Source organism: Cucurbita pepo, chromosome LG20 (genome assembly GCF_002806865.2).
Source record: "Cucurbita pepo subsp. pepo cultivar mu-cu-16 chromosome LG20, ASM280686v2, whole genome shotgun sequence".
Lineage (NCBI taxonomy): Eukaryota > Viridiplantae > Streptophyta > Magnoliopsida > Cucurbitales > Cucurbitaceae > Cucurbita > Cucurbita pepo.
Genome location: NC_036657.1, coordinates 963,056 through 988,202, shown reverse-complemented (window position 1 = coordinate 988,202; position 25,147 = coordinate 963,056). Strand labels below are relative to the sequence as shown.

At 34.0% G+C, this 25,147-nt stretch overlaps 2 protein-coding genes and 1 long non-coding RNA gene across 15 annotated transcripts; 1 reads left to right on the top strand and 2 right to left on the bottom strand.

Annotated features, from left to right (window-relative positions):
* Positions 1-339: 339 nt before the first annotated feature.
* LOC111782758 (protein NRDE2 homolog) lies at positions 340-9,016 on the bottom strand. 3 transcript variants are annotated; one of them, XM_023663559.1, is made up of 10 exons: positions 8,460-9,016; positions 7,051-7,783; positions 5,623-6,250; positions 5,245-5,416; positions 4,034-4,394; positions 3,218-3,328; positions 2,407-2,761; positions 1,561-1,786; positions 962-1,183; positions 340-838 (listed from the first exon to the last, which is right to left on the bottom strand). In XM_023663559.1, the coding sequence occupies exons 1-10, from the start codon at positions 8,993-8,995 to the stop codon at positions 685-687; spliced, it is 3,498 nt and encodes a 1,165-aa protein (XP_023519327.1). In that variant the 5' UTR covers positions 8,996-9,016; the 3' UTR covers positions 340-684. The 3 variants fall into 3 exon arrangements, with proteins under 3 accessions (XP_023519327.1, XP_023519328.1, XP_023519329.1); XM_023663560.1 differs by having other exon boundaries at positions 2,407-2,758; XM_023663561.1 differs by having other exon boundaries at positions 5,245-5,413.
* Positions 9,017-11,594: 2,578 nt separating this feature from the next.
* On the bottom strand, positions 11,595-12,428 carry LOC111783274 (zinc-finger homeodomain protein 8-like). The gene has a single exon (XM_023664190.1). The coding sequence runs from the start codon at positions 12,304-12,306 to the stop codon at positions 11,797-11,799; it is 510 nt and encodes a 169-aa protein (XP_023519958.1). The 5' UTR covers positions 12,307-12,428; the 3' UTR covers positions 11,595-11,796.
* Positions 12,429-16,000: 3,572 nt separating this feature from the next.
* LOC111783335 lies at positions 16,001-19,528 on the top strand. 11 transcript variants are annotated; one of them, XR_002813361.1, is made up of 9 exons: positions 16,010-16,129; positions 16,353-16,427; positions 16,497-16,565; positions 16,696-16,930; positions 17,527-17,653; positions 17,806-17,869; positions 17,977-18,051; positions 19,129-19,206; positions 19,379-19,528. It is a non-coding gene; the product is annotated as an uncharacterized LOC111783335 (long non-coding RNA). The 11 variants fall into 11 exon arrangements; XR_002813363.1 differs by lacking the exon at positions 17,806-17,869; XR_002813356.1 differs by having other exon boundaries at positions 17,806-18,051.
* The last annotated feature ends 5,619 nt before the right edge of the window (positions 19,529-25,147 follow it).

The following is a 25,147-nucleotide window of genomic DNA, read 5'->3' as shown; positions in this document are numbered from 1 at the left end:
CTGATCCAACGGTTGTGATTTAGCCTCACTTCATGTAGTGGAAAATCCATAAATATATATATATTAATAATTTCACTATTGGTTAACAAAAAATAAATAAATAAAAATACAAAACACGAGTTGTCGCCTATCAAAAGATACTCCAATCCAGATAAACATAAATCTAATTCTTAATATAAAATAAAAATTATTTATAATTTTATTTTAGTGTTATATGAATAATAAAATTAAATTATTTTGGTGTGACATTATATCAAAATTTTATTTTTTATCTGAGTGCAACTTCTATTTTTAAGAAAATTAATAATTTTGAACTAATAATTTTACTTGGGAAATAAATGGCTTGAAATATCTTTTTAATTAGTAGATTGCTGTTTTTTTTTTTTTTTAATTACAAACCAACTCAAATATTTCAACTCACCTGAAATTAACTTGGTACAAACATACAAGTAACAGCTCAAATTGAACCCAACCTATTCTAAATCCTTTTGCCCAATGTACAACTTACAACGATCACCCCCTTTGACCAACGTTACCTATATCGGGAGGGAAACATGAAGCGACTTCTGGTATAACGTTTTTAGACCTTTCTAAGTTCCATCACTTTAGGAGGAGCGAGAAGAGAACATGGTGACGACACAATTGAGCCACGAAAAAGCGCAGAAATATGTCGTCGAAGACAGTTCAAGATATGAGTTCTTCTTGCAAGAGAATCTCATAGATATCAGTCCGTAGATTGAGCTCTTTGTCGCGCATAACTTCTTGGAGATCCGAAAGCTCTTTCGCGCTCAAAATAGAGTTCAGTTTGATGAAACCGTCAAGCCACAGCTTTTTTGACCTTCAGAACATAAAACGGTTAGACAGAGTGGTTGCTGTTTATCTGAAGGACCTAAAAAAACAGAAGGAACTGGAGCCAGAATGATACTTTAATTGGTGTAAATAACAAGAAATCGGGTCGTACCATGGGCAGGAATGGATGGCTCGGAAGAAAACTCGCTTGGCTGAAGAAGGATCGCATGCTGTGTTCAGCTCATATGAAATGTAGCAGCGCCAGAGAAGAACAGAATGACGCAAATTGTCATTTTCCAATGCCTTTTCAAACAGCCTACGTATTCTATGAGGAGAACCCGCATAACCCATCTCAAAGGATAATGCAAAAATCCAAAGGATCAGAGAAGGTTGCCTGAGAGTATTACATGCAAATTTGTCAAGCCTAGGGACCCCAAATGTATGTGTAATTCTCACAATTAAACAGGAAAAAAAAAAAGATCAACAACAATATACTATATCAAAAGATAAAGCGTCGGATTCAGAAAGGATTTTAGTCCGAAAAACCACTGTCAAATAGATCAAGTAACGAAAGCGATATCATCTGAAATGAGTGCATCTATCATGGTCATAAACATGCAAGGAAGGTTATTACTATAGTTAATCGATGCCAAATATGGATCCAATTAAAACTCGACTGTGAATTTATATCACAGCCTGGCCATGTAGGGGAAATTAAACACCAAAATGTGATTAGCAATGTGAGAGATAGCACAAGAAAGATCATCTTACTTCTGACAGTAGTCATCAAAGGTCCATCGCAGTTTACTGGGTACCGAATAAATGTAGCTAATCTCCAGAAAAGCAGTATAAAGTTCAGGATTTAATGGATAGAACTGCAATCCCTGAGAAATTGACTCCCGGACTTTTAGTTGGCTTAATTGCTTATGATGTCTCAGAAGCATCTTCACATAGTAGTTGAACAAACATTCTAGTTGATAGCTCTGTTTTCTTCTTTCTGCACATCAATAACAATAGTAAGTAACGAATAATCAACAAAACAAATAAAATTCAAGCGGAAAAATTCTGTCCTAGCTTATATATATATATATATATATATATATATATATATATATATATATATATATGTTGAAGAACGAATGGGAAAACAATCTTCCTTCTCGGAAATAGGACAAATCTGTGTCGTTAAAAGATTATAGCTGTGCATGAAGGGGTTGCAAATCAAAGAATGTGAGAAAATATAGTCCTCTAAACTTTCTTCAGAACATAGAGCCAGAAAATATTCAATATTTGATTCGCCTTCCCACTACTATTGACAATTTACCACTTCTAGTTCCGAAAGCTATCACTCCCATATACAATGATCTGATGCTGGGAGGCAATAAGCTCATATTACTTGCCTAACGCTAGCTCTTTATGTCTAGGGCCATACTTACACAAGTGGAGGTTTCCCCTACAATAAAATACAAGAAATTTCTATAGGGTATCCAAATCTTTTGCCAGTGCTAAATAAGTAATCTTTTTTTTTTTCTATAGAATATACCCGGGGAGGAAGGAGGAAACATATTTGAACCAGACAGAGAGAGAGAGAGAGAGAGAACAGAATTGGTAAATAACCTGGAAGTACCATGTTGAAAGCCTGATCTAAAACCTCAAGACCGGCATTGTATCCAGTGGTCAACTCCTCAAACAAAGCTGCAGAGGATATGAGAGCCACAGACGAGTCATCTATAACTCCATGGAGCCACGTAGATCGTACTGCCCTGATTTTTTCTTTAAAACCTTGGTGCGCTCTCAGCAGTTGCAAACTTGATGGTTGACATTTAAATGGACTGTAAGAATCACCACTTCCTAGGCAAGATAAAATGTGAACAGCACGATTTACAGAATCATGACCATTGTGAGGATCCTTCGCAAGCTCCAATTCAGCATACCAGAAATACAAGAGAGGAGCATTGGACTTCTGATCCTGCTTCAGCAATCACAGCAGTTGAAATTAAATACCATCCACTCATAGAGCATGCACCTCAAAACTCAGTTACAACTATTATAGTTTAACATCCAAAATGCCAAATTTGACTAGAAAAAGAAGTTCGTTTCAAGAAACATATCGTACATATTATACACCCAACACACATGCCATCGGTAGACAAATAGGTCAAAGATAAACGAGGGAGTTTCAACATGGAGCTGCAAGTCAAGATATCAAAGGAATCAAGACCCAGTCTCCTATTAGAACAAGGCCCTTCAAGAAAAGCTAGCAAGAGAAGTCAAAGTGCCCGGACATTCCATCGTTTGGACAGTTCCTTTTTCCTTGGTAGAAAAATTAACCCAAAAATGGTGTAATTGAAGTTGTTTTTTCTTTTTTAAGGACTAGCATCATACTTTGGCCCAGACAAGAGTTACATTTAGGGATACGGTAACATACCACGGGAAGGCTTTCCACAGATGCCAATGACATGTCAAATACTTTTCTAGCATGATCGATATTTCCATGTGTTGCCTCTCTTCGTGCATAGACTCCACAAAGTAACATGTCCTATAATTATCACATGATAATACCAATAATATCAGACATGATTATTTCAGTTATAGAATTATACAGTGCTAATAGTATGAAATGAGGATATAGACCCCCATTACATAAAGAACGTGTATCCATTTTTCTAGAATACCGAAGGTGCAATTATTTCTATGCTTCATGAACAAAGGCATTTTGAATTACAATAAAAAACAAAGGCAATTATCCACAAAAGCACTTTAGGCACCACCCTCGTATGATCAGGAACGAAGCATCAATGCACAACAAAAAAAAAACATCACTACTAAATGATATAACGATATTGTCACTAAATTATAATCTAGTTCAGACTTTAAATTAAGATAATTTAAGGTCAATACGGGGAGAATAGCCTCAATTGGAAAGGAGGTAACTACCTAACTCGTAAGTTTGAAATGTTGAAGATGCAGTCCCAATGGAGTTGTTTCATGCAGTTGATTTCTATTCCATTTTGCTTAAAACTTCTTAATAAATAAAAATACTGATAGCAATATCTTATTCCACAAAAGTTTGAAAGCTTTTGCTCCGCTTAGAACCCAACAACCTTCTGTCAGAACTATCACTACTATTTTTTTCCCCGGTTAACTATAAAGTCCCTCATTGACATCAAAACATACGTGGTAGACCTAGACATTCAATCCTCAAAAAAGCATGCATATTGATAGTGAATAGAAAATAGATCACCTGACGATCACTTTTCAAGAGATTCTTTGCTAAGGAACGGCAGGGAGTAACTGAGGAGCTACAAGAATTCATTTTTGTAACAAATAACTCTTCAGCAATTAAAGCAGCTTCTTCCAATATGAAATTACGTGGGAAAGCTGTTAAACAAAGTAATATAACATTGCGAAGAAACTTCATCATGTCAGACATCTGAGTTAGGTTATCAGAACCTCCCACAAGGACCTCCAAAGTGAAGCTACTTGAGCTGCTTTGCCTTTTATTAAGAACATCGTGAACACTTCTCAGATGATGTAATATATCGTCTGGCAACACCTCTAAACTAAGGATTCTCTCCATCCAACTTGAACTATTTGAAGCCACCCTGATGGAGAGAAAAAAAAATGTCAATAGTCTGTCAACCAAAAATACAAAAGGACTTGCCCTCTGAAAAGAAACCAGACATGAAGATCACTGAAGACAAGAGTTAGCAGCAATAAAACGTTTGTGCTAAATAAATATCTCAGTAATGACGGTCGTACTAACACCAGAAAGATACTTATGAGTAAAACCATGCCAACCATTTTGAAATTATAGTCTCATCAGAAAATTGTAATTGACAGACATCCATAGCAGTCACTCCAGAAACCATAAGCTTAACATTTCCACCATTTTCAACCAAACAAATGCGTAATATTTCACTCAAGGCCTTTCTGAAGTTCTTAACTATTAGACCCTCCCCAAATCCCAAGTCCAGGATAGTAGATGTTATGTCACCGCAAAAGGGCAAGTCATAGGTTGAAGGGGGTGAGGAATAAAGGAAGGTGAAACCTATGACTTGAAAATTAAAACTCATAGTAATAACTTACATTACAAGACTTCAAAATTAAAACAAAAATTTGGTTTCCGTGTTGCCTTTCGTCTTGGTAGAATCTTAGAAACTAAGCCTCAATCCAACTCTTCCATTGTTCACCCATAAGACCATTTCTTTTTTCAAGAAGCTCTTTCATTGCACATAAGTTTGTAGGGAGTCCATGCCAACATATTAGCATAATGTTCAGACGACAGACAACATATTACATGAAAGATACTAGTTCACTCGCCACAAAGACTTCACCGATGCCACTCACATGTTCAAGTAAAAGTAGATTACATGCTATATAAATGAATAATGCGACTGGTTTTCAAACTGAAAAATGACTGTAAATAAGATTCTACACAAGAAGAGTATATACCTTGAATATATTTTTCCACTAAAGAATTCAATTAGCTGATATATCAAGGATAAACGGGCTTCACTTGAAATCAATGAAAACAGGTACTCCTTGACATCTTCATATAATATAACTCTTTGAAGTTGTTCATTTGTTTCTCCATCAGGCATCCCTTCATCATGAATAACATCTGCTGTTTCACAGTATGAATTCAAATAAATACAAACATAAAATTAATTAATTAGAAAACAGATTCAAGCAGTTCAATCATATTTAATATTCAGAACAATGTGAAGATTCATGGTAAATCAATGACTTTTCAGCGTACATGTCAGAATAAATGTGAACCAAAAGAGTCGAGTTAGAATTTAATGATGTGTGCAGGCAGCTGGAGGGTACCAGATTTTTCCCGGATAGGCATCCATTGTTCACAGTCTCTTAATGACTCTTCTTTTGACCATCTAGCCCAGGTTGAGGTGTCCTTAACCTCCTCGTCGACCCCTGCATCAGCGTTAATTCCAAGAATTTTGAGCAATGCTTCCGTGCTATCTTCTCTTTCAGTGTCTTCTTCTTCCACATCTTGCTCCATAGCCTCCTCTGCTGCTACACCCACTTCTGCAGTAGTTTCTGCGTCATCATTATTTTTCTTCTCTTTTGGTGCTGGATCAGACCAACCAGTCCAGCCACCCTTTTCATCAGCCTCTAAGGCCTCCTCCTCTCTCATAACCTTTTGCCTATTTTCCTCCTCTTTTTCTAGCCATGTAGACCAACCGATGGCACCTTCCTCACCGACTCTTTCAGCATTAGTGTTCCAAAAGTGTTCAAATAATCTTTGTTTACTTCGATCGTTTAAATGCAAAGCAGGGCAAAACAAGCTAAATTCAATTTCAGCCTGAAATAAAGCAGTAGCCAACTCCTGATACCCAGCCTGCCACTCAAATCGGCACAAACTCAGAAAAATATCAACCAGACCAAGTTCTAGCTGAATGAGATCATGCTCCACTGAAGGTTTGGCAGTTTGATTGGCCTGCATCGTACAGAAACATAATAAAAATACAGAAAATAAAATTTAAGTTATCCATGTATAAATGATAAAAGGGTTTATTTAAATTCAAAACAAACAGGTTTATAAACACGATTTCAGAACTTGGGAAAAGGAAAATATTACGGCAACAAGCAAGTGAAGTCCACCTAAAAAAGAGTAAAGCTTGTATAACAACACACATATACATCTTTATAAACCACACCCGTCAAGCAACTTGCATTTAATAAGAAATTGACACAGTCTCCGGTAACAATAATGGTTGAATGAATGGTGGGCATAACAAGGGCAATAAGCCAACTTCGTCACATAAAAAATCAAATGGTAAAGAGGTACTCTTAGTCTCCTAAGATGCATGGTTCATTATATCTAGGAAGTCAAATGTAGTAAAAGCAACTATTTGGAATTCTAAGTACAGAAATTAAGTATAACAAGAAGTAACAGCACAACAGACCGAGTCATGTTCCCTATAAAACCAGCAAATTGAAAATAAAATGCCTCCAAAGCAATGATGACCCCTCATGTACAATTTCAAATAAAATTATGTGCATCATACGTAATATAAAAATATGGCTAATGATATATACCTTTATTTTATTTTTTTTCTTGTAAAGGAAACAATTTCGTTGATGGTATGAAATTAGTTAACGAAATCTACCAATAAAGAGCAAGATCTACCCCAATAGCATAGTATTTGGGGGGGAAAACTTCAAACAGTTAAATAAAACAAAGAGGAATATAAAAAGGTGATGCCCCGAGAAGAAATAGTCATTTGACTTGAGAACCTGCCTAATGTGCTGGTTGCATGCAGCAGATAGAGCTTGGATTGCATGTGCATACATTTGTCTCATGTCTGAAACCTTGAATCTAGAGAACTCCCCTTGAATGAGATGCAAAAACTCTCTCCACAACTTATAACTCCCAGAATTCTGCATCAGTATCTTTTCCCATCTACTAATCAACACATCAATAGTATCTCTTTTCTGGTAATTCTTTAAAAGGTATAGCAATAATTCCTCATTTTCTGGGTTAAGCTCAGCAGCCTTCTCTAATATGCTAATTTTTTTCTCTAGAGTTTGCAAGCGAGCACCTTTCTGAGGTTGCATAGCTGCAACTTTGTCTTGAAATTCAGCAAAAGCTAACCAAGCCTTCTCGTCATGAGGATGCTCCCTAGTCAATTTGTTAAACTCCCGCGTTTTACGCAGCACTTCATCCTCCCAAGATTCCTCAATATTATTTGATGTTTGAGAATCCGAAAAAGGAATGAAATCATCCAATAATTTGTCTGGAGTTTTTCTAGAAAAACCAATACGTACACGTTTGAAGTTCTTATGTCGCTCTATTGCTGCATTCTTTGCAGACCAATAGCGTCCACCTGATTTCAATTTACTATCCAACACTTCAGCATCAGCATCTTTGTCTAAGGCAGAACTACTTTTATTCCACTGAGAAAATCCATTAAAATTTAGTCCAGGTCTTTCCCCATGGTTGAGCGGTCTGTAGCGTGCAACATCCATCCTGTATTGTAATAAAAACATAGTGAACTTAAAATTCAAATTTGAAGCAATCAGTTCTGGCTGCTCATCTTCCGTGGAAAAAAAATTGGAAAAACTTATTCTACACGTCTCGGCAATAGTTCCAAACAAAATGCTGTTCCCTCTAAATTGAAATTCAAATTTAATTCTGCCGCTTCCTACAGATACTTAAGTACTAACGAGTAAAGAGGTACTGAATTCTTGTGGGATTGTGGGTTACAATTTTCAGCATATCATTAACGCGGGGATTGCCCTTCTTTTTCTTTTTTGGGATTGCCCTTCTTTTTCTTTTTGTGCATAATGTCGAGGTTATCTTATTGCCTTTAGATAAATAAAATAAATAACTAATTATATTCATGATTTTCTTTGGGCATATGAATTAGATTTACTGAACGAACCAAATGATTTCATTAAACAAGTTCTGGAGATTGATTGAACTTCCACGCAGTTGATTTAAGAGAAAAATGAAAATAGTGGTAAGCCATTAGAACAACATGTACGTCTTAGGTGAATTCTACTCTGTCTGATTAAATTATCGGCATGTCTTTTCAAATTTCTGAACAAGTGCATTCAACTACATTCAAACTCATCTTCCACATCTTCTCTGAAACTACCTAGAGAGTTGGATTGAAAGAATTAAATTAAGCCAGCATAAATACCTGTAAAGAGACCCGAATGCTAAGTTATCCCGGTCTCCATTAGAATCGAAGTAATAATCCTTGGAAGGTCTACCATCGGCATCGGCCCAAGCCCGAACATCGGACTTTCTCGAACCATACTCGCCGAATCCCTTTTTTTCTTCATATTCATTTCGCCTCCTCCTCTTCTTCTTCTTCCTCTTTTTCCTCTTCTCATGCTCGGAGCCGTCGTCCGAAGCAGAAGATTCCAGCAATTCGTATGATCGAGATGACTTCTGCACCTCAGGTCTAACACTTGGACCTCCTTCATCTTCCACAGCCTCTTCCTGGTCGCCATCGGTGGAGAGGGAGGGATATACATTGTTTTGAGATGAAAGAGCATCGTTGATGACGGATAGGTCAGTGGTGAAGCTGGAGTTGCAAAGCCACTGAGGAACGCTTGAATTGGGCGGACTTATCTGACTCTGGGGATTGTTAGCGACGAACGGGAGCGGGAAGAGGGAGGTTTTAGGCTTTTGCTCTTCAGGTGGCAACTCCTCTTCTGCTGGAGCTTCCATGGCTACGAAGAATATTGCCCGCGAGATCGAACTATTCGGAGCTTATGAACTGAAAGCCTAAGAAGGAAATGGAAGAGGCAAAATGTACACAGGCCCAATTGAACTCATAAAACCGACCCAGGCCCAACTAAATCGGATAATAACACGGGCCCAATTCAACTCGTAAAACCGACCCGGGCCCAACTAAATCAGAAATATTATCCATTTTTTTAATTAAATTATTTTGTACAAAACAAATTATATCCATATTTTATCATAAAAATAAAATTATAAATAAACCAAGACAGAGTATCAGTTTAATGTAAATTTAATGGATTAATATGTAAGTCATTTATTAAAAATATTTTTAAAAAATACAATAATTAAAATAATGTATGAAATATGAGCAATGCGTCTATGGCATTCAGCAAGCCTTATGGTTGATGCTGCTTGGAGTAACAAATTTCAAAACAACAATGATTTTCGAAACACGACAAAAGTCTGTCGAATACTGAACGTGAAAAGACATAAATCTTTTTAAAATTTCACGAGATAAATTAATATATAGTTATTTCCTTTTATACAAAAAGTCAATAATTAATCATTATGTTTCTAATTTCCTTATAATGCCTTTAATTTTAAAAGATATTAAAACAAAAAACATTTTTTTAATTAAAACCACCAACAAAATTTTAAAAACTATTTTATTAGTTTTCAAAAAATTTAAGATATATATTTTTTATACATTTCCATTTTAGAAGGATAAATCACCCATTTAAAAATATTTCTAAAAAGTTGATATCGTTAGACAAACACGACTCTCCACAATGGTATGATATTGTCGACTTTCATCATCTAACATCTCCGCTTGAACAAAATGCGCCTCCCCTTAATCAAAACTCGACTCCTTTGGAGTCTTAGTCATTTTTTACTGCCTTCGAGAGGCTTGACTCCTTTTTCTTTTGGAGTTCTTTGTTCAATGTTTGAGGATTTACCAATCTATTGGTACGACTAAATTTAGGGCATGGCTCTGATACCATGTTAGACGAACACGACTCTCCACAATGGTATGATATTGTCCACTTTGCGTAAGCTCTCATGGCTTTGCTTTCGGCTTTCCTAAAAGGCCTCAAAGGAATGGAGATAATATTCTTTGTTTATAAACCCTAAATTAGTTGGAGGACTTTCATCATCTAACAAATATTAACTTTATTTAAAATAAATTGTTTAAATTTTTAAATATACTAAACTCATAATTTACATTAAAAAAAAAAAAAAAAAAANTTATGAAATGGAGTCTAAAAAGAAATGATTTATCGATGTTCCTAATTTACCATTTTGCCCCCACTCTAACAGCAAAAAGGGATAGGGCAGTGTGGATAAATTATCCGATGTCTCTAAACTAAATAAATATTTGAAGTGAGTTAAAAAATAATAAAATTATTATTATTATTATAAAATGTAAAATTTGATTTTTTTTTTTTTTAATTTTTATTTTGTGATTAAATAGCAAAATTATTGGGTACAACGTCCAATAATTTATTGGGGAATAAGGAGGGATTGATTGGAGTTAAAGATAAAAAAGGAGTGGCTAAGGCGTGAAATTGAAAGAGAGAAGGGGAGGAAAATAGAAATAGATAAGATTATAAGTAAGGATGCAGAAAATTCACGTGAGCTGATGGGGAAAGTGAAAACAAAAAAACAAACGAAATATGGGAATGGCATGGAACCAACGGTGGTGGTTGGTGGAGGCTTCACCAACACACCAATACACAACCTTTCCTATAATTCCACATCATATCCCTTTGCCACGTGGATTGAAGTCGACAGCACAGACGATGCCCATTTGGCCTTATTTACGTACTCTTTTAACCCTCTTTCTACAATTTTTCTTCAATTTTTAGTTTAGTCCTCCAAGTTTCCTTAAATTACAATTTAAGGACCTAAAAATTCATAGGCTAAACTTACCCTTTAACTATTTTATTTTAGGAAATTTGTTTATGTTATTATTTGATCTTTTATTTTAAAAAGAATTTTAATCTTATTTTTTTAATTGGATGAGCAGATTTAATTTTGTTTAATTGGTCCAAAATATATATCTATATTGGCATTAAATTTTAATTTTTTTTTAATTAAAAAATTAGAGTTATTTATGAATGTGCAAGTCTTATCTCTTTTTTTGATCGAGGAAAGTACGATTTAAAACATAATATGTTAATTAAAAACAATGATAAGCGCACAATAATTTCATTTATAGACATTAAAGTTTTATAGAAAAACTCTAAAAATGGTTAAAGCTAACTCAAACAACACCATCCCACATATCACTTAAAAACAAAAAATTAAAAACTAATATTCATTAGTGACGTAATAATCATATTTATTTAGCATTAATAAACAAAATTATTCCAATTTCAAATATCTATTACAAGGTAATTAATCTATGAAATAATTTTTTTTATATAATTATTATATAAGGCCTAAAAAAATTAATTAATTTAGATGAACCAATAATTGGAGGATGAAAATGGGAAATGGTCAAGAACTCAATGATCAGAGCCGGTCAGTTTTCATGAAAAAAATGGAGAAAAAGCACAAAAAAATAAAAAAATAAATTAAAAAAAAAAGGGAAAAAAAATACAGATAAGCAAATTAGTTTATATATTACAATAAAAAGCGGATTACTGATATATAAACTAGACCCTTTTTAGCAAGAATAACAAAGGGATCTGAAAGGGGTAAAAAAGGAAGGAAAAATTAGGCCTCCTTTTAACGCTAATCACATTCACAAAGATCAATTAATTAAATTAATTAATCTTTATTTACTGTGTTAGAGAAGAGGCATTTCCAGTGGATGCAGAATTAGAAGAAAAAGAATTCTTGTGATTGTGCATCCAAACCTTGAAAACCTGGCGAGTGACGCCCACGCTCCGGCAGAACCTCTCGATCTCGTCGTCAAGATCTCTTCTCTGCAATTTCCAACCTAATTTCTCTGCAAATGCCAGCATCTTCTCTCTCTGATCTGCCGTGAACTTCGTACGGAACCGTTTTTTTCCTCCGCCGCCGCTCCTCTCGGTGTCGGTTGCGGCTTGGTCGTAGTCCATGAGATCGTCTGCAGTGGCGGCGGAAGAGCGGCCACCGCCAGCGATGTAAGTGATTTTGCGGTGGAAGTTACGGTGGCAGCCACAAGCAACGCAGTGGAGGTTGTTGGTCGGAGAGGAGGTGTCGTCGAGAGTGAATTCGCCGCAGCCATCGGTGGCGTAACTGCCCAGACTGGCTGCATGGTTCCGGAGGCATTCTCTGTAATGATAGTTGGAGTTCTCTCCGTCCATTCTCTCTCTTCTTTCTCTCTATCTTTCTGTGTGTGGGAGCTTTGATTTGTTTGATAGAGTATATATTGGGATGCCAAACAAGCCCTAGAGGTTGCTTTAAATTTGGATAAAAAATGAAGCGTTTTTAGGACGAAGGGTATTCTCTTCACTAAACGACATGAGATCTCACAACCTTTCTTTCTGGTGGTTCGATCATAAAAATTTTGTAGTTAAACGTGCTTTACTTTAAACAGTTCTATGTCGGTGACCTACTGTAAATTTTCCGTTTTGTGGGGATAGTTTTTGCTCTTAGAAGCGAGAAGCCTAGGTAACATAACCATATTGTAGCGGATTTTGAATATTGATCTAAATCACGAGTGTGAGCCGTTACAGTCTTGATATTTGAATTTGGAAGTATAATGCATATTTGGATATAAGTTACACTTTAATGTAATTTTTGTTGTTATTTCGCGAGTGCTCGGGTCAATTTATACGTTTTTCGACTAATATCACGAGACAATCGTTTAGGCATAATACATGTGATTGAACCGTGTCTTTAAATCGTTTATTATTTTAACCTTTTTTTATAAATACCTCAATATATAAATATCGGTAAATTCTTAATAAATATTAAAAATACAAGTCCCTTCCATTGTAATTTCGGCTGTCAGAAAGGGTATTTTCGGAAATTTGTCAGCAGACCCGTGAACTATTTCGGGTTTTCCAGCAATAATTCACCACCGCAAATATACCACAAGAAATTAAAATTTTGAGGCAGCCTTAATAATAATATATTATTTTTCCGAACAGACTAATTATGGTGAATCATTTGTTTAAGTTCGTTAAACCAAATTAAGGATATTAATCAAACTAATTAAGGTAGCTAATCATATTTTAGTTTCCGAATCATGGTTCCCACTCCCCCACAGCCAGTTTAAACAAAGATATAATATAATTAGCACTAAATTTAAAACGGTAATGATGAATTATATAAATATAATTACGAGATTAACTAGATTAATAAATTAAAATAAAAATTGGCTATCAATTGATGCATGCATGCACCTTTACAACTTCAACTTAGATGCATGCGTGGAGTGATTAATTGAATAATTAATTGAGTTTAATTGTTGATGTTGAGCATATAATTAATTAATTAATTAACTCAAAGCATGTGAGGAAGTGATCCCGAACTAATGTATATTATATATGTAGCTTTGACTTGGATTCTACGTACCCTTTCGTTGTTACTTTTTTATTTAAAAAATATAATCATTGAAAATTCAGTATAAATTTATTTTTTTTTAATTTTATATATTGAGTATTAGCATTTTTTCAAAATGAAAAAAATACCGCTTTATTATTATTATTATTATTATTCGGGTTTTATTTAAAAACTGAAAAATATGTGAAGTTAGCAATAAATAAATAAATAGATAAATAAAGGAGAAGCTTTGGTGTCATGTAATAATATTAATTATTGGTAATGCATATGGAAGCATGTTTTTAGGTTAAATAGGTGTTTGGAAAGAAGGATAGGGTAGCCAGTTTTGTCCGTAATTCAGTGGACAGCTTGGCTGGAAAATTCTGGTTTAGGCTTTGGATTTTCCATACACAATCAGACACTAAACTTATTCCAATCCCTTCAATATTCACTCCCTAATATCTTACTTTCTTTTACGCAGGCTTTGTCTCCAAATTTTGACCAGAAAAAATAAATAATAATTCATAAATAAAATTCCCAGTTCTCATAGATATCAATTATTTGCATGCCCATACATGTACATCCTCTCTCATACATGCATGTCTATAAAGATGTGGAAACCTCTTACTAAAAGACATGTTTTAATAAACGTGACGAGCAAAAACAGACAATATCGGCTAGTGGTGTGTTTGAACTGTTACAAATGGTTTCAAATTCATACATTGAGCGGTGTGCCAGGACGTTGGACTCACAAGAGAAGGTGTATTGTGAGATCCCACGTCGGTTGAGAGGGGAATGAAACATTTCATATAAGACTAATAACAACGTTTGGGCGTTTGAGTTGTTACAAATGGTATCAAAGTCAGACATTAGGCAGTGTGTCAATAAAGACAGTGGACTGTGAGATCTCATATCCGTTAAAAAAGTGAATAAAACATTTCTTTTAAGGGGGAGATAATATTTTATAATGTGAATATTATATTTTAATTAAGATATTGATATATGGTTACATATATTTACTTACTTTAACCATAATTAATTAATTTTATAAATGCTTGGTGGTATTAGTATATATTTAATATAAAAGGTTTCTCGTGCATGCACCCGACCCAACGCCAATAATCATTTTTAACTATCCAACATTACAGAACGATTCCAACCCTAGAACTCGACAGCTTGAGTTTCCAATTTTCCGACTTTTTTTATTATTTCTATTTTAAATTAACCCATACGACAATTATTTTTATTATTTTTTTTGTCACGAATTAATAGTTTTGTTTGGTCTATAATCTCTAATTATTTAGTTGTCGCATCTTCTTATGCAAGTACAACCAAGATTCGAGTCCAACTCATTAAGGAAAAAAAAAAACAATAAAATAATTAAATTAACTAAATTTTGCTCGTTAAACCCTTTTAGAGGATTTAGTTGAACTCAATTAATAAAATAAACAGATAACCTTGGAGGATTAGTTCATTTAATTAATTTAATTAATAAGTGATACAAAACTAAGCAAGGTAATTAACACAATAAATTTTTTTTTTTTTTTTTTTTTGAAAAAGGCGTTAATCTTTTGTACTAATTAAATTAAAGANCCCTATGTGTCCATTAGAGTAGTCCTATTATGAGTTATATTATTATAATTTTTTTAAAGAAATACGTGAATAAGAACAAAACATCATAAAAGAATCTGTGTTGATACGTGGGAATAACTTTCACTCTTAAAAGTGAAAAATAAGTAACGTGACTATGTTGCAATAGAATGTCGGGACCATTAAGTGTTTAATAAGTAACTTGACTATGTTAGAGAATGCTGAGACCATTAGGTGTTAAATCAGGCGTAAGTTTTATTAAAATTTTATGTTTATATTTAAAACATTTGGAAGACAAAAACGGTAAGAGACCAAGTCCACTGGTGGGAGATATTATCTGGACTTTTTCTCTTGGGTTACCCCTTGAGGTTTTAAAAATGGGTATGCTAGGAAGTGGTTTTCACACTTTTCTAAATAATGATTAATTCTCCACTGTAACTGAGTTAGGCTGTCACAATCCACCCCATTTGGGGCCTACATTCTTACTAGCACACTGTCTCGTGTTCACCCCTTGAGATACTCAGCCTTCATGCCAGCACATCGCCAGACTGTAATACCATTTGTAACCGCCAAAACCCACCGCTAGCAGATATTGTTCTCTTTGGTATTTTTACTTTCGAAATTCCTCTCAACGTTTTTTAAATCCATGTATTAGAGAGAGATTTTCACACATTTACAAATAATGATTCGTTTCCTCCCTGTCTCACAAAAATTGATTAAACCCAAAATTTATCTATTTTTTTCATTAATAATATTTTTGTAAGAAAAATTGCATGACCCAATATTGTATTGATAAACTAAGGTGACATCTATTTTTATTAAGAAAAATATTCTTGTTTCTAATATTTTAATTATTAAAATTTAAAATTTCACGAGAATTTTATATAATTTTAGGTTCAACACTTGCGCGGGACGAGCATTGTGTCTTGAACACTTCCACTCATACTATCATACTGCGATGGCGGCAAGTGTCCCGCCATGACGACTTCTCTGGCTGCGCTTCAACTCGCCTTCCTTTCACCGGCCGCTTCCAAAAAATTTGCATATCCCGTAAGCTTCTGTTTCTCTTGCTACAGTTTCACCTCCAAATTTAGTTTAATTTAGACGACGCACTGGTTTATTGAATCAGCTATTTAGATGATACTGCAATCAAATTCCACTTAACTAGCTGAGTCGCTTGATTGATACTCCAATTTGTGTAAATATCAGGATTCTAGTTTGTTGTATCGTGTATCGCTACTGTTCTCTAAAGAAGGTGCAAATTGTTCAGCAGTTTTTCAGCTGTTCTGGGCGTAGAAATGTCAATTTGTGGGTTGTGCCAATGCTTCCAATCCAAGAAATGGCCAAGGTTCTTATCTTATTTCTCTTTTAACTCTTTCAATGAATTGAATTTCCGGCATGAAACAGCGAATTTCAGGTGTTTTTGACCCGGAATTTCAACAAATTCTTAATTATATGAGCTTGAACAAATCCTCTTCGGTTCCAGGTCGTTTTTCCTTCATTTGTTGCTTTGTTTAGAAGCATTGTAGCTCCATTGAGACTATGCGCTTTAATAGAGAAAATGATTAGTAATATGCTGAAGTATGTTTGTTGGGATCCGTTCTTCTAAATTGTAGGAAGTGGTGAAGGGAACATATATTATCATCAAGTTTCTAGATGTCCAGTTTAGTTTCAGGAGGCTGATCTTGTATTGGCGATGTGCAGTTACTTCAGTCCTTTGATGAAATCGATTACAAACAGAGGCCAAACTGATTATGCCATGAATGAGGAAGACCTTGAAGAGAGAGATGATCTTTCGACTCGAGAGTCTCGATTCTTGTATCCAACAGCTGATACTCGGTCGACATTAAGGTTTCGAAATGCCAAATTAGAATGTATGCTTAGTTCATATTGTTTGGTGTGTGAGGTCACATGTAACAACCCAAACCTACCGCTAGCAGATATTGTCCTCTTTAGCTTTTTCTTTCCGAGCTTTCCCTCAAGTTTCCACAAGTTCCCCTCTTCAACTAATGTAGGATATCGCAATCCACCCACATGGGGGCCAGCATCCTCACTGACACACCACTCATTGTCTAGCTTTGATACCATTTGTAACAGTCCAAGCCCACTGCTAGCAGATATTATCCTTTTTGGGCTTTCCCTTCCGAGCTTCCCTTCAAGGTTTTTAAACGCGTCTATTAGAGAGAGGTTTCCACATCCTTATAAGGAATGTTTCGTTCCTCTCCAACGTGGGATCTCACATCACAATTGCAATTTCATACTACTGTATCTCTACCGGGTTGTATTTACTGGAAATGTTTGCACAAGTTTACTGTACCTGTAGTTAGCCTTTATGAGGCTGAAGGAGGCTCATCTCATATGGCTAACTCAGGAACTTTTCTGCTCATCCATTTTATGCAAATTTCATTTCAATCGTTTGAATTTATTTCACACGTTTTTCTTTGAAGGGGTTGGAGACCATCTTATAGAGATGCATTGCTTTCAGTGAGAAAAAAAAGTTAAACGTTCCTTGCTCAACCAAGTTGTCATCTGGAGACATTGAAGCAGAAATCTTTCTTCATTTGTTCCTGCAAGGTACTTCCCCTAAGCCTGTGGGTTAGGTAAAAATTTTATATTCTTGATTTGCTCATCTAAAATTTAGATGTGTCGCTATATCTGAAGTTGCATACATGAATCAAGTGCTGTGTAAGTTGGTAAGTCAGAAAACTTTGTCCTTGCCCATGTAGTGAAGAATCATTATGGCAGTCTAACCTTGAAGATAGTATACAAATTGGACTCAATCTGTGCAAGGTGAAACTTTAGCAGCTACAGATGGAGCATCTAACCTGCAATCCTTGATATTAAAGGTATCGGTTTTATAAAATTTTTCCCCTCAAGAAGCTTTCCTCTTGTGTCAGCTTGCTAGGACATTATCTGGGAAGGTGTTCCAACAAGCGGCCAACCATTGAATTAAAAAGGAAATCATCAAAAAGGTACTCGGTAATATCGAAAGCATTATTGATGTGTGAACCTAGAAATAAATGCCATGGTTTAGAGAGCACAGCCTAAAGCAGCTGAGACTGTCTTTCTTTGCTTTTATGCTCTTTCTGTTCAACTGGCATCTTTTACTTGGAAGTTTTGCTTTCTTTACTGTTGTTGTAAAGGAGTAGGTCTCACATCGATTGGAAAGGGGAACGAAACATTTTATTTATAAGAGTGAAACTTCTCCCTAGCAAATGCGTTTTAAAACCGTGAGGCTGACGTTGGTACGTAATGGGCAAAAGCGGACACTGTCCGTTAGCGGTAGATTTGGATTGCTACAGTTTGTGCAAGGTATCCCTTACAATCAGTATATTGATATCACTAAAGTAGCCCAAGAGCGATTACAAGTGAGCCTTTTGAGAGTATGCATAAACTGATTACACAAAAAACAGAACAAAAGACAGTCCTACAAGCAACTTCACTGGGATGCAATTCCAAGCCTGCCCCTCCTTTGATATATATTTACAGTAGGTCTTACCATTTAATGGAATGATTTTTTTTTTTTCCTTTCCATGTAACATATAAGTGTGCGATCCTACATTGGTTGGGAGGAGAATAATACATTCTTTATAAGAATGTGGAAACCTCTCCTTAGTATACACATTTTAAAAATCTTGAGAGAAAGCTGGGAGGGAAAAATCTAAAAAAAGCGAGTGATGGGTTAGGACTTTTTTGATAAGGAATCTTTTTTTTAAAGCATGAGGTTCCCTCGTGGGAACAATCCTTATGAAAACATGGAAGTTCCACCGTTTTAGCGAGGAATCTCTTTTGAGAACGGGGAGGTTCTGCCACGAAAACAAGGAATATCTTAAGGGTTCATAAATTTATCGTCTATAACGTTACTTATGGTCCACCCATCCATTTGTTATTTGAGATATTAAAATATTATTTCTAAAAAAAAAGTTCATAAACTAGAAGGTATTCCGGAAACAATTTTAGTTTTAGCCCACGGGCCACGGGCATCCATTAGGTACCCATTCAGGTTTATCTTTGAATATTGAGATATCTAGTTCTTGCAATTTGGACAGGGTTTTGCTGGTGCTGCTTTAAGGTATCTGGGTTTCAGAAGCACGATGACTTTGCTCGGCCCAATGAACTAACAAAAGGTCTACACATTGAAACTTTTGGTGACTAAATCAATCGAACTGCTTAATTTTTTTTTTTTTTGCTTTCTTGTTCAAACATGGCCCAGTTCATGATATAGGCTTGATAAAATTGTTTCCTTGTTGCTAATTAATTTAATGCCAACCAGTTTATAATTATCTGTATCTGAATCAGGTTTTGGGGAACATTTCTGGCGGATGTGGTGATTCAGATGATGGGAACTGATTATGCTCTAATATTTAGAGTTATTCTGAACTGGGCCTGTTTGAGCTTTCCCTTTCCGGCTTCTCCTCAAAATTTTTAAAGCATGTCTGCTAGAGAGAGGTTTTCATACACTTATAAAATGTTTTGTTCCTCTCTCCAACCGATGTGGGATCTCACAATACACCCCCCTTAGAGGCCCAACGTCCTCGTTGACACACCATCCATTGTCTACCCCCCTTTAGGGCTCAGCGTCTTCGCTGGCACACCACCCCATGTCTAGCTCTGATACCATTTATGACAGCCCAAGCCCACTACTAACACATATTGTCCTCTTTGAGCTTTCCCTTTCGAGTTTCCCCTCAAGGTTTTTAGAACACGTCTGTTACGTAGAGGTTTTCACATCCTTATAAAGAATTTTTTTGTTTCCTTCTCTAATCAATGTGAGATCTCACAATCCACCTCCTTTGAGACACAGCTTCCTCCTTGACACTCGTTGCCTTCTCCACTTGATGTGGGATCTCACAAATTTATGCTCTTGCTCAGGTAATCTTCTTTTGCATACTTGTGGTACACTCCATCAAAGTGATTCGATTACAAAGCGATTTTTTATCAATCACTTTTGAATAACTTTTTGAATAATCATCATTAAGACCATTCTTTTCTAAATCCAAATACACCCTTAGCCTCAATCTTGGTATATCAACTAACCAAAATGCCCAGTTTGGTTGGGTTTAAATGACTGTTTTCCAGAAATGCTTAATTTATCTGAAGCCTCGTTGGGGCAACAGAAAAGGTAGAATAGCCCTGCTATACCTATTCGACCTTGCACTCCAACTATTGCAAGTTTCTAGTGTATAATAAAACTTAAAATCATCACAAAAAAGAGGATAAAGAGAACTATAAAGTAAAAAGTGGGGAAAGGCTGAGGGGGCAATATTAAAGGTAAAACTTAGTGGTAGCTAGGTAAGTATATTAAGAACAAAGGAAAATAGGATGAATGTGTCTGATATGAATGGAGCGTTTAACTTTCATTAGTAAACCCCGCCTCAGCTTTTTAGGTAAGAATGATATGATTTGGTTCATTACTTTTCCTGGTCACTGAGAATGTTGATTGTTTTCACTGCAGATTCGGATTACTCGCACAGATACCGTCGACGAGTGACGAGTGACGAGTGCAGAATTTGAGCTTTTGGATGCTTAGCATGTCACAATCTAATCAACATTAAGATCTTCCTTGCCTTCTTGAGCTCCACATCAGGTGAAAAGCTCAGTATTTTCATAAAAATCAAAGGGTAAGAGATACTTTTTAAATAAAATACAAAATTTAGGAGTATTTTTATTATGAATCTAGTAAATTTGGGAACTATATAGGTGTAGTTTATAATTATTTGATAAAATGAGGTAAAAAATTGGGTATGAACAGCATGGAAACATGCTTATCCAGTGGTTACGTGAAAAGGAAGAGGCAAATGGAGGAAAGAAGACGGTGGGTTCTTTTGATAAAGTGGGGAGCTTTTTGATGTTCTTAATTTGTTATTATTATTATTTTTTCTATAAAAAAAAATTAGCTTTTGACTTTTTGCAGTTTCTTTTATTTTTTTTTTAGCGAACTTGTCTTTTTGATGCAAAAGAAACGTCTCTCTCCACTTCCACATGGTTTGTTTCTTTCGAGACATCACCATTCCACCTTTAAGAAGCAATTTTCCATTTTCTTTTTTCCTTTTTATATGGGTTTTCGTTTTCATAGGTGGGGGTTATACTATTCATTATTATATATATATATATATATATATATATATATATATATTTTCATTATTATTATTATATATACATTTTACTATCCATCTCGTTTGTGGGTCCAGCGTTCTTGTTTGTACACTTGTTCTTGTTTGCTAGGCTTTGTACACTTATATATACACTTGTTTGTACACATTTTACGATCCCTCGCATACAAATTTACCATAGGAAGCACGTGGAATTTGCTAGGTTTTGTCATCAATAGATAATACTTATAATTTTTATTTTATAATTTTTAAATTCAACCATACGTGAGTGTTATCAGATGAAAGATTTGAACCCTTCCTAATTGTTTAACTAATTATACTCAAATATTAACATTAATGATATTCATTTCATCCTTCAATTAATTTTAAGCTTTCATTTTGTGAAACTAACCTATTTAAGTTTAAGTTTAAAAAAAAAAATAAAAAAAAAACGAAAAACAAACGAATTTTTACTTCCGAGAGTGGCGCTAAAGAAAAGAATATTTTAATAAATAGACGTGCCACGTCAGCCTCCCCTTGCTGGAAATTAAGGCGAGACTTGAGAGTGACAAATATCTGGGCCCAGCCCACCAAATGAAAAATAATAATAAACAAAATTATAAATAAAAAAAAAAAAAAAAAAAAAAAAAAAAAAAAANAAAAAACTCTCGACCTCGGAAGCCGACATTCACTTCAGTTCAACATCAAACCAGCCTCGAGATGTAATGAATAATGGTTAAAGGTCGTCCCAATATAACTCATAATTTTTCATTATTGAATATCTCAATTTTTTTTTTTGAAGTATATATAAATTTTAAAGTAATATTAATTTAAAAAACCAATTTTTATTACGATAAAATCAACATGATCATAGTTCAAGTATTTGTGCATTGTATTTTCTCGTAATATATATATATATATAAATTCGGTAGATAAATAATTAATAGGGTTGGATTCTACCATAGCTAGAGTGCATATGAATACAAATAGGATAGATATATATCAACATAATTTGATATTGTAATCAATAAAACCCTAGAAATTTAATGTAGCCTCCCCTTTTTTTGGCGTTATAAAAGTTTGAAAAAAAAGAAAAAAATGGATTTGATTCCATGTGGCTTTGATCTCAATAATAGACATCAACCAAATCATTTGAATACTTGTCCTCTTTCATTAATATTTTTTTATACACGCTACCTTCTTCGTAACTAACTCGATTAATCAATTATGATACAAATAAAGCAATAAAATTATTTTCTTTTCAATTAATTAACAAATCAACCCGTCAAAGTATTTTATCAATTAAACTATGCTCGAATTCACTCCTTTCTCTTTACTATCCGAGGCCACTACAAGTCGATATTGTCCGCAAAAAATGAGATCTAACAATATAAGATGAGTATGAACGGAGTAACGATCTAATCTGAGCCCCGTTTTGATTCTCATTCCTTTAAAAGACATTGAACAAGGGCATTTGATATTCTGAAAAGAAAATACAAAAGGCTGAAAATGTTAATGCAAAAAAGCAAAAAACAAGTCATGTTATTATCAACTTGGGAATAAAATAAAATAAAATAAAATAAAATAAATAAAAAATAGGGAAGATGATGGAAGTCCAAGATTGATGAAAACATGCACATGCAAGAATGTCCTTTTGGCACAATCATGTTTATGTGTGTGTTTTGATCCCAAATCCAATCATACCCCATTAATTTAACTTCAAATTAATTAATATCAATTAATTAATTAATTAATTATAAATATTTAAATATTATGAACTTTCTTTTTGTCAATTAATTATGTGAAAAACAAATGAATAACCACTAAACAACAACAAACCCATAACTTTTTTGATTGTAAATCAATTCATAAAGTTAATTATTCATGTGGGTCTGCCTTAATTTCTAAGATATTTGTTTTCTCCTTTAGAACACTTTATTTATTTATATAAATTAATAAATAAAAAAAACAAATAAAGATAAGATCCATGATTTGGTGTAGGGATGAAGTTAATTGGGCTTCACATAAAACTAAATTGGTCCTACAATCCTTCTTCTTCTTCTTCTTCTTCTTCTTCTTCTTCTTCTTCACCTTTTTTATTTTTAAAATTTATTTTATTTGGTTCCCACAACCACCAAACCCAGCAGCCACCATTATTAACTTTTGAAGTTTCCCTTAATATTCTTTTTATAAAGTTAATTACACCTTGAGAATTATATCTTGGAGCTGTCAAGCATCATGGTACCTTCATGCACCTTTGTCTCCTCTTATATATATTATTTTATACCAAAGTTTTGTTCTTATAATATAACTTATTCATACAATCCTTATAAATATTATTCATATTTATATCGAATTAGAGCGTTTTTAACATTTTTGTAAATAAATATTTAAAATCATTAAAATAAATATTATTAATGTAATAACTAAAATACGGTAGTTATGAGCATTAAATAATGAGCTATCTTGAAGAAGAAATCAAGATTTGGTATTTACTTTAATTAGATGCGGCATGCCTATTTTAAATTTGGTGAACTCATATCATCATGACTAAAATCAATAATTCAATGAAAATCAGACATTTTCCTCAGGGCTACGATCGGCTGCTTTGTTCGCACAGTTATTTGGTGCACTTGACTAGATCGAAACCCCAAATTCTCTCCTCTAAAATCATACGGCTTTGATTCGATTTACTCCATCCAACGAACTAGATTCAATGAAATTTCAAAATTCTTTAGCTATTTTGGATCGTCCGATTGTTTTTCACATTCATCTGACGGTCTATTCCAATTATGAAGGGAGTATTAAAAACAACATATGTACTACTGCCCGGGTTTGCTTTTTATCCTTGCCCGTACGTATTTATTAGTTACATTCTCGTTTCAACCCTAGCTGCCCGTCGTAGGAGTTACTAACCGTGAATGGCATTAAATTTTAGCCCATTTTCCCCAAAAATAGTATTAAAGCGTGTCGTAATGATTACTGATGGGTGGCAGGGTTGTTATTTTTTAACAAATCTGTAATTTTAAATGATGAAAAAGTTTCAATTATTTCTAATAAATAACCACACTTTATGCCAATAACGTTAAATTACAAATAAATTAAATAAATAAACTTTTATCCCATTTTTCAAAAATATTTTTAAAATAAAATTTTATTAAATATTCAAATATTCTAACACATTTTTATTATAAAAATAGTTTTGAAATACTTATTTATTATTTTTTAAATATAGATAATTAAAATAAATAGTAAAATTCACGATTATTAAAAAGTGGTTTAACCAATAATTGATAATAAGATTTTTAAAGATTTTTTTTAGTACTAGGTTTTTAGGTTAAATAGGTTAAATAATACAAAATATTTTAAGATTTCAATTATGTCTTCTTGAAATTTAAAATATTAAAAATATATATATTTAAAAATTTAAGGATAACTCGAGTATAAAATTAATGTATTGGACGATGAAAGTCCCACATTGGTTAATTTAGGGAATGATCACGAGTTTATAATCCAGGAATAATCTCTCTATTTAGTACGAGGCTAGCCCAAATCAAAGTCCAATATCATGCCATTGTAGAGAGTCGTGTTCGTCTAACACTAATTAAATGAATGGACAGTGCATAGTGTAAGCAATGAATGTATTGACAAGAAGGAATGGCATGGAATGTTGCAGTCCACAGCCCTTAGAATCTCTTGTCAATTCATTCACAAACCACAAACACTTAAACCCCATATGTTCATAAATTCTTATATGGTACATTTTCACTCCGTCAAATCTTATTAATGCTTCAAAACATGTATTTGTACGATCGTAAGTAATTTTATGTTTATTTTACGCCACATGCTCGAGTACGTACTCGAAAGGTTAAAAAAAGTGGGTTAGAGGTTCAAATTTTTATCCCGAGTTTGAATTATATATATATATATATATATATATATATATATATATATATATATATATATATATATATAT

What these genes read in the sequence shown, in the direction of transcription:
- LOC111782758 (XM_023663559.1), bottom strand. Translation starts at nt 8,995, where the DNA reads ATGGAAGCTCCAGCAGAAGAGGAGTTGCCACCTGAAGAGCAAAAGCCT. An exon ending in GCATTCGGGTCTCTTTACAG is followed by an intron (nt 7,784 to 8,459) that starts GTATTTATGCTG and finishes ATTACAATACAG; the next exon opens with GATGGATGTTGCACGCTACA. An exon ending in AGTGGAAAAATATATTCAAG is followed by an intron (nt 4,395 to 5,244) that starts GTATATACTCTT and finishes TCTCTCCATCAG; the next exon opens with GGTGGCTTCAAATAGTTCAA.
- LOC111783274 (XM_023664190.1), bottom strand. Translation starts at nt 12,306, where the DNA reads ATGGACGGAGAGAACTCCAACTATCATTACAGAGAATGCCTCCGGAAC.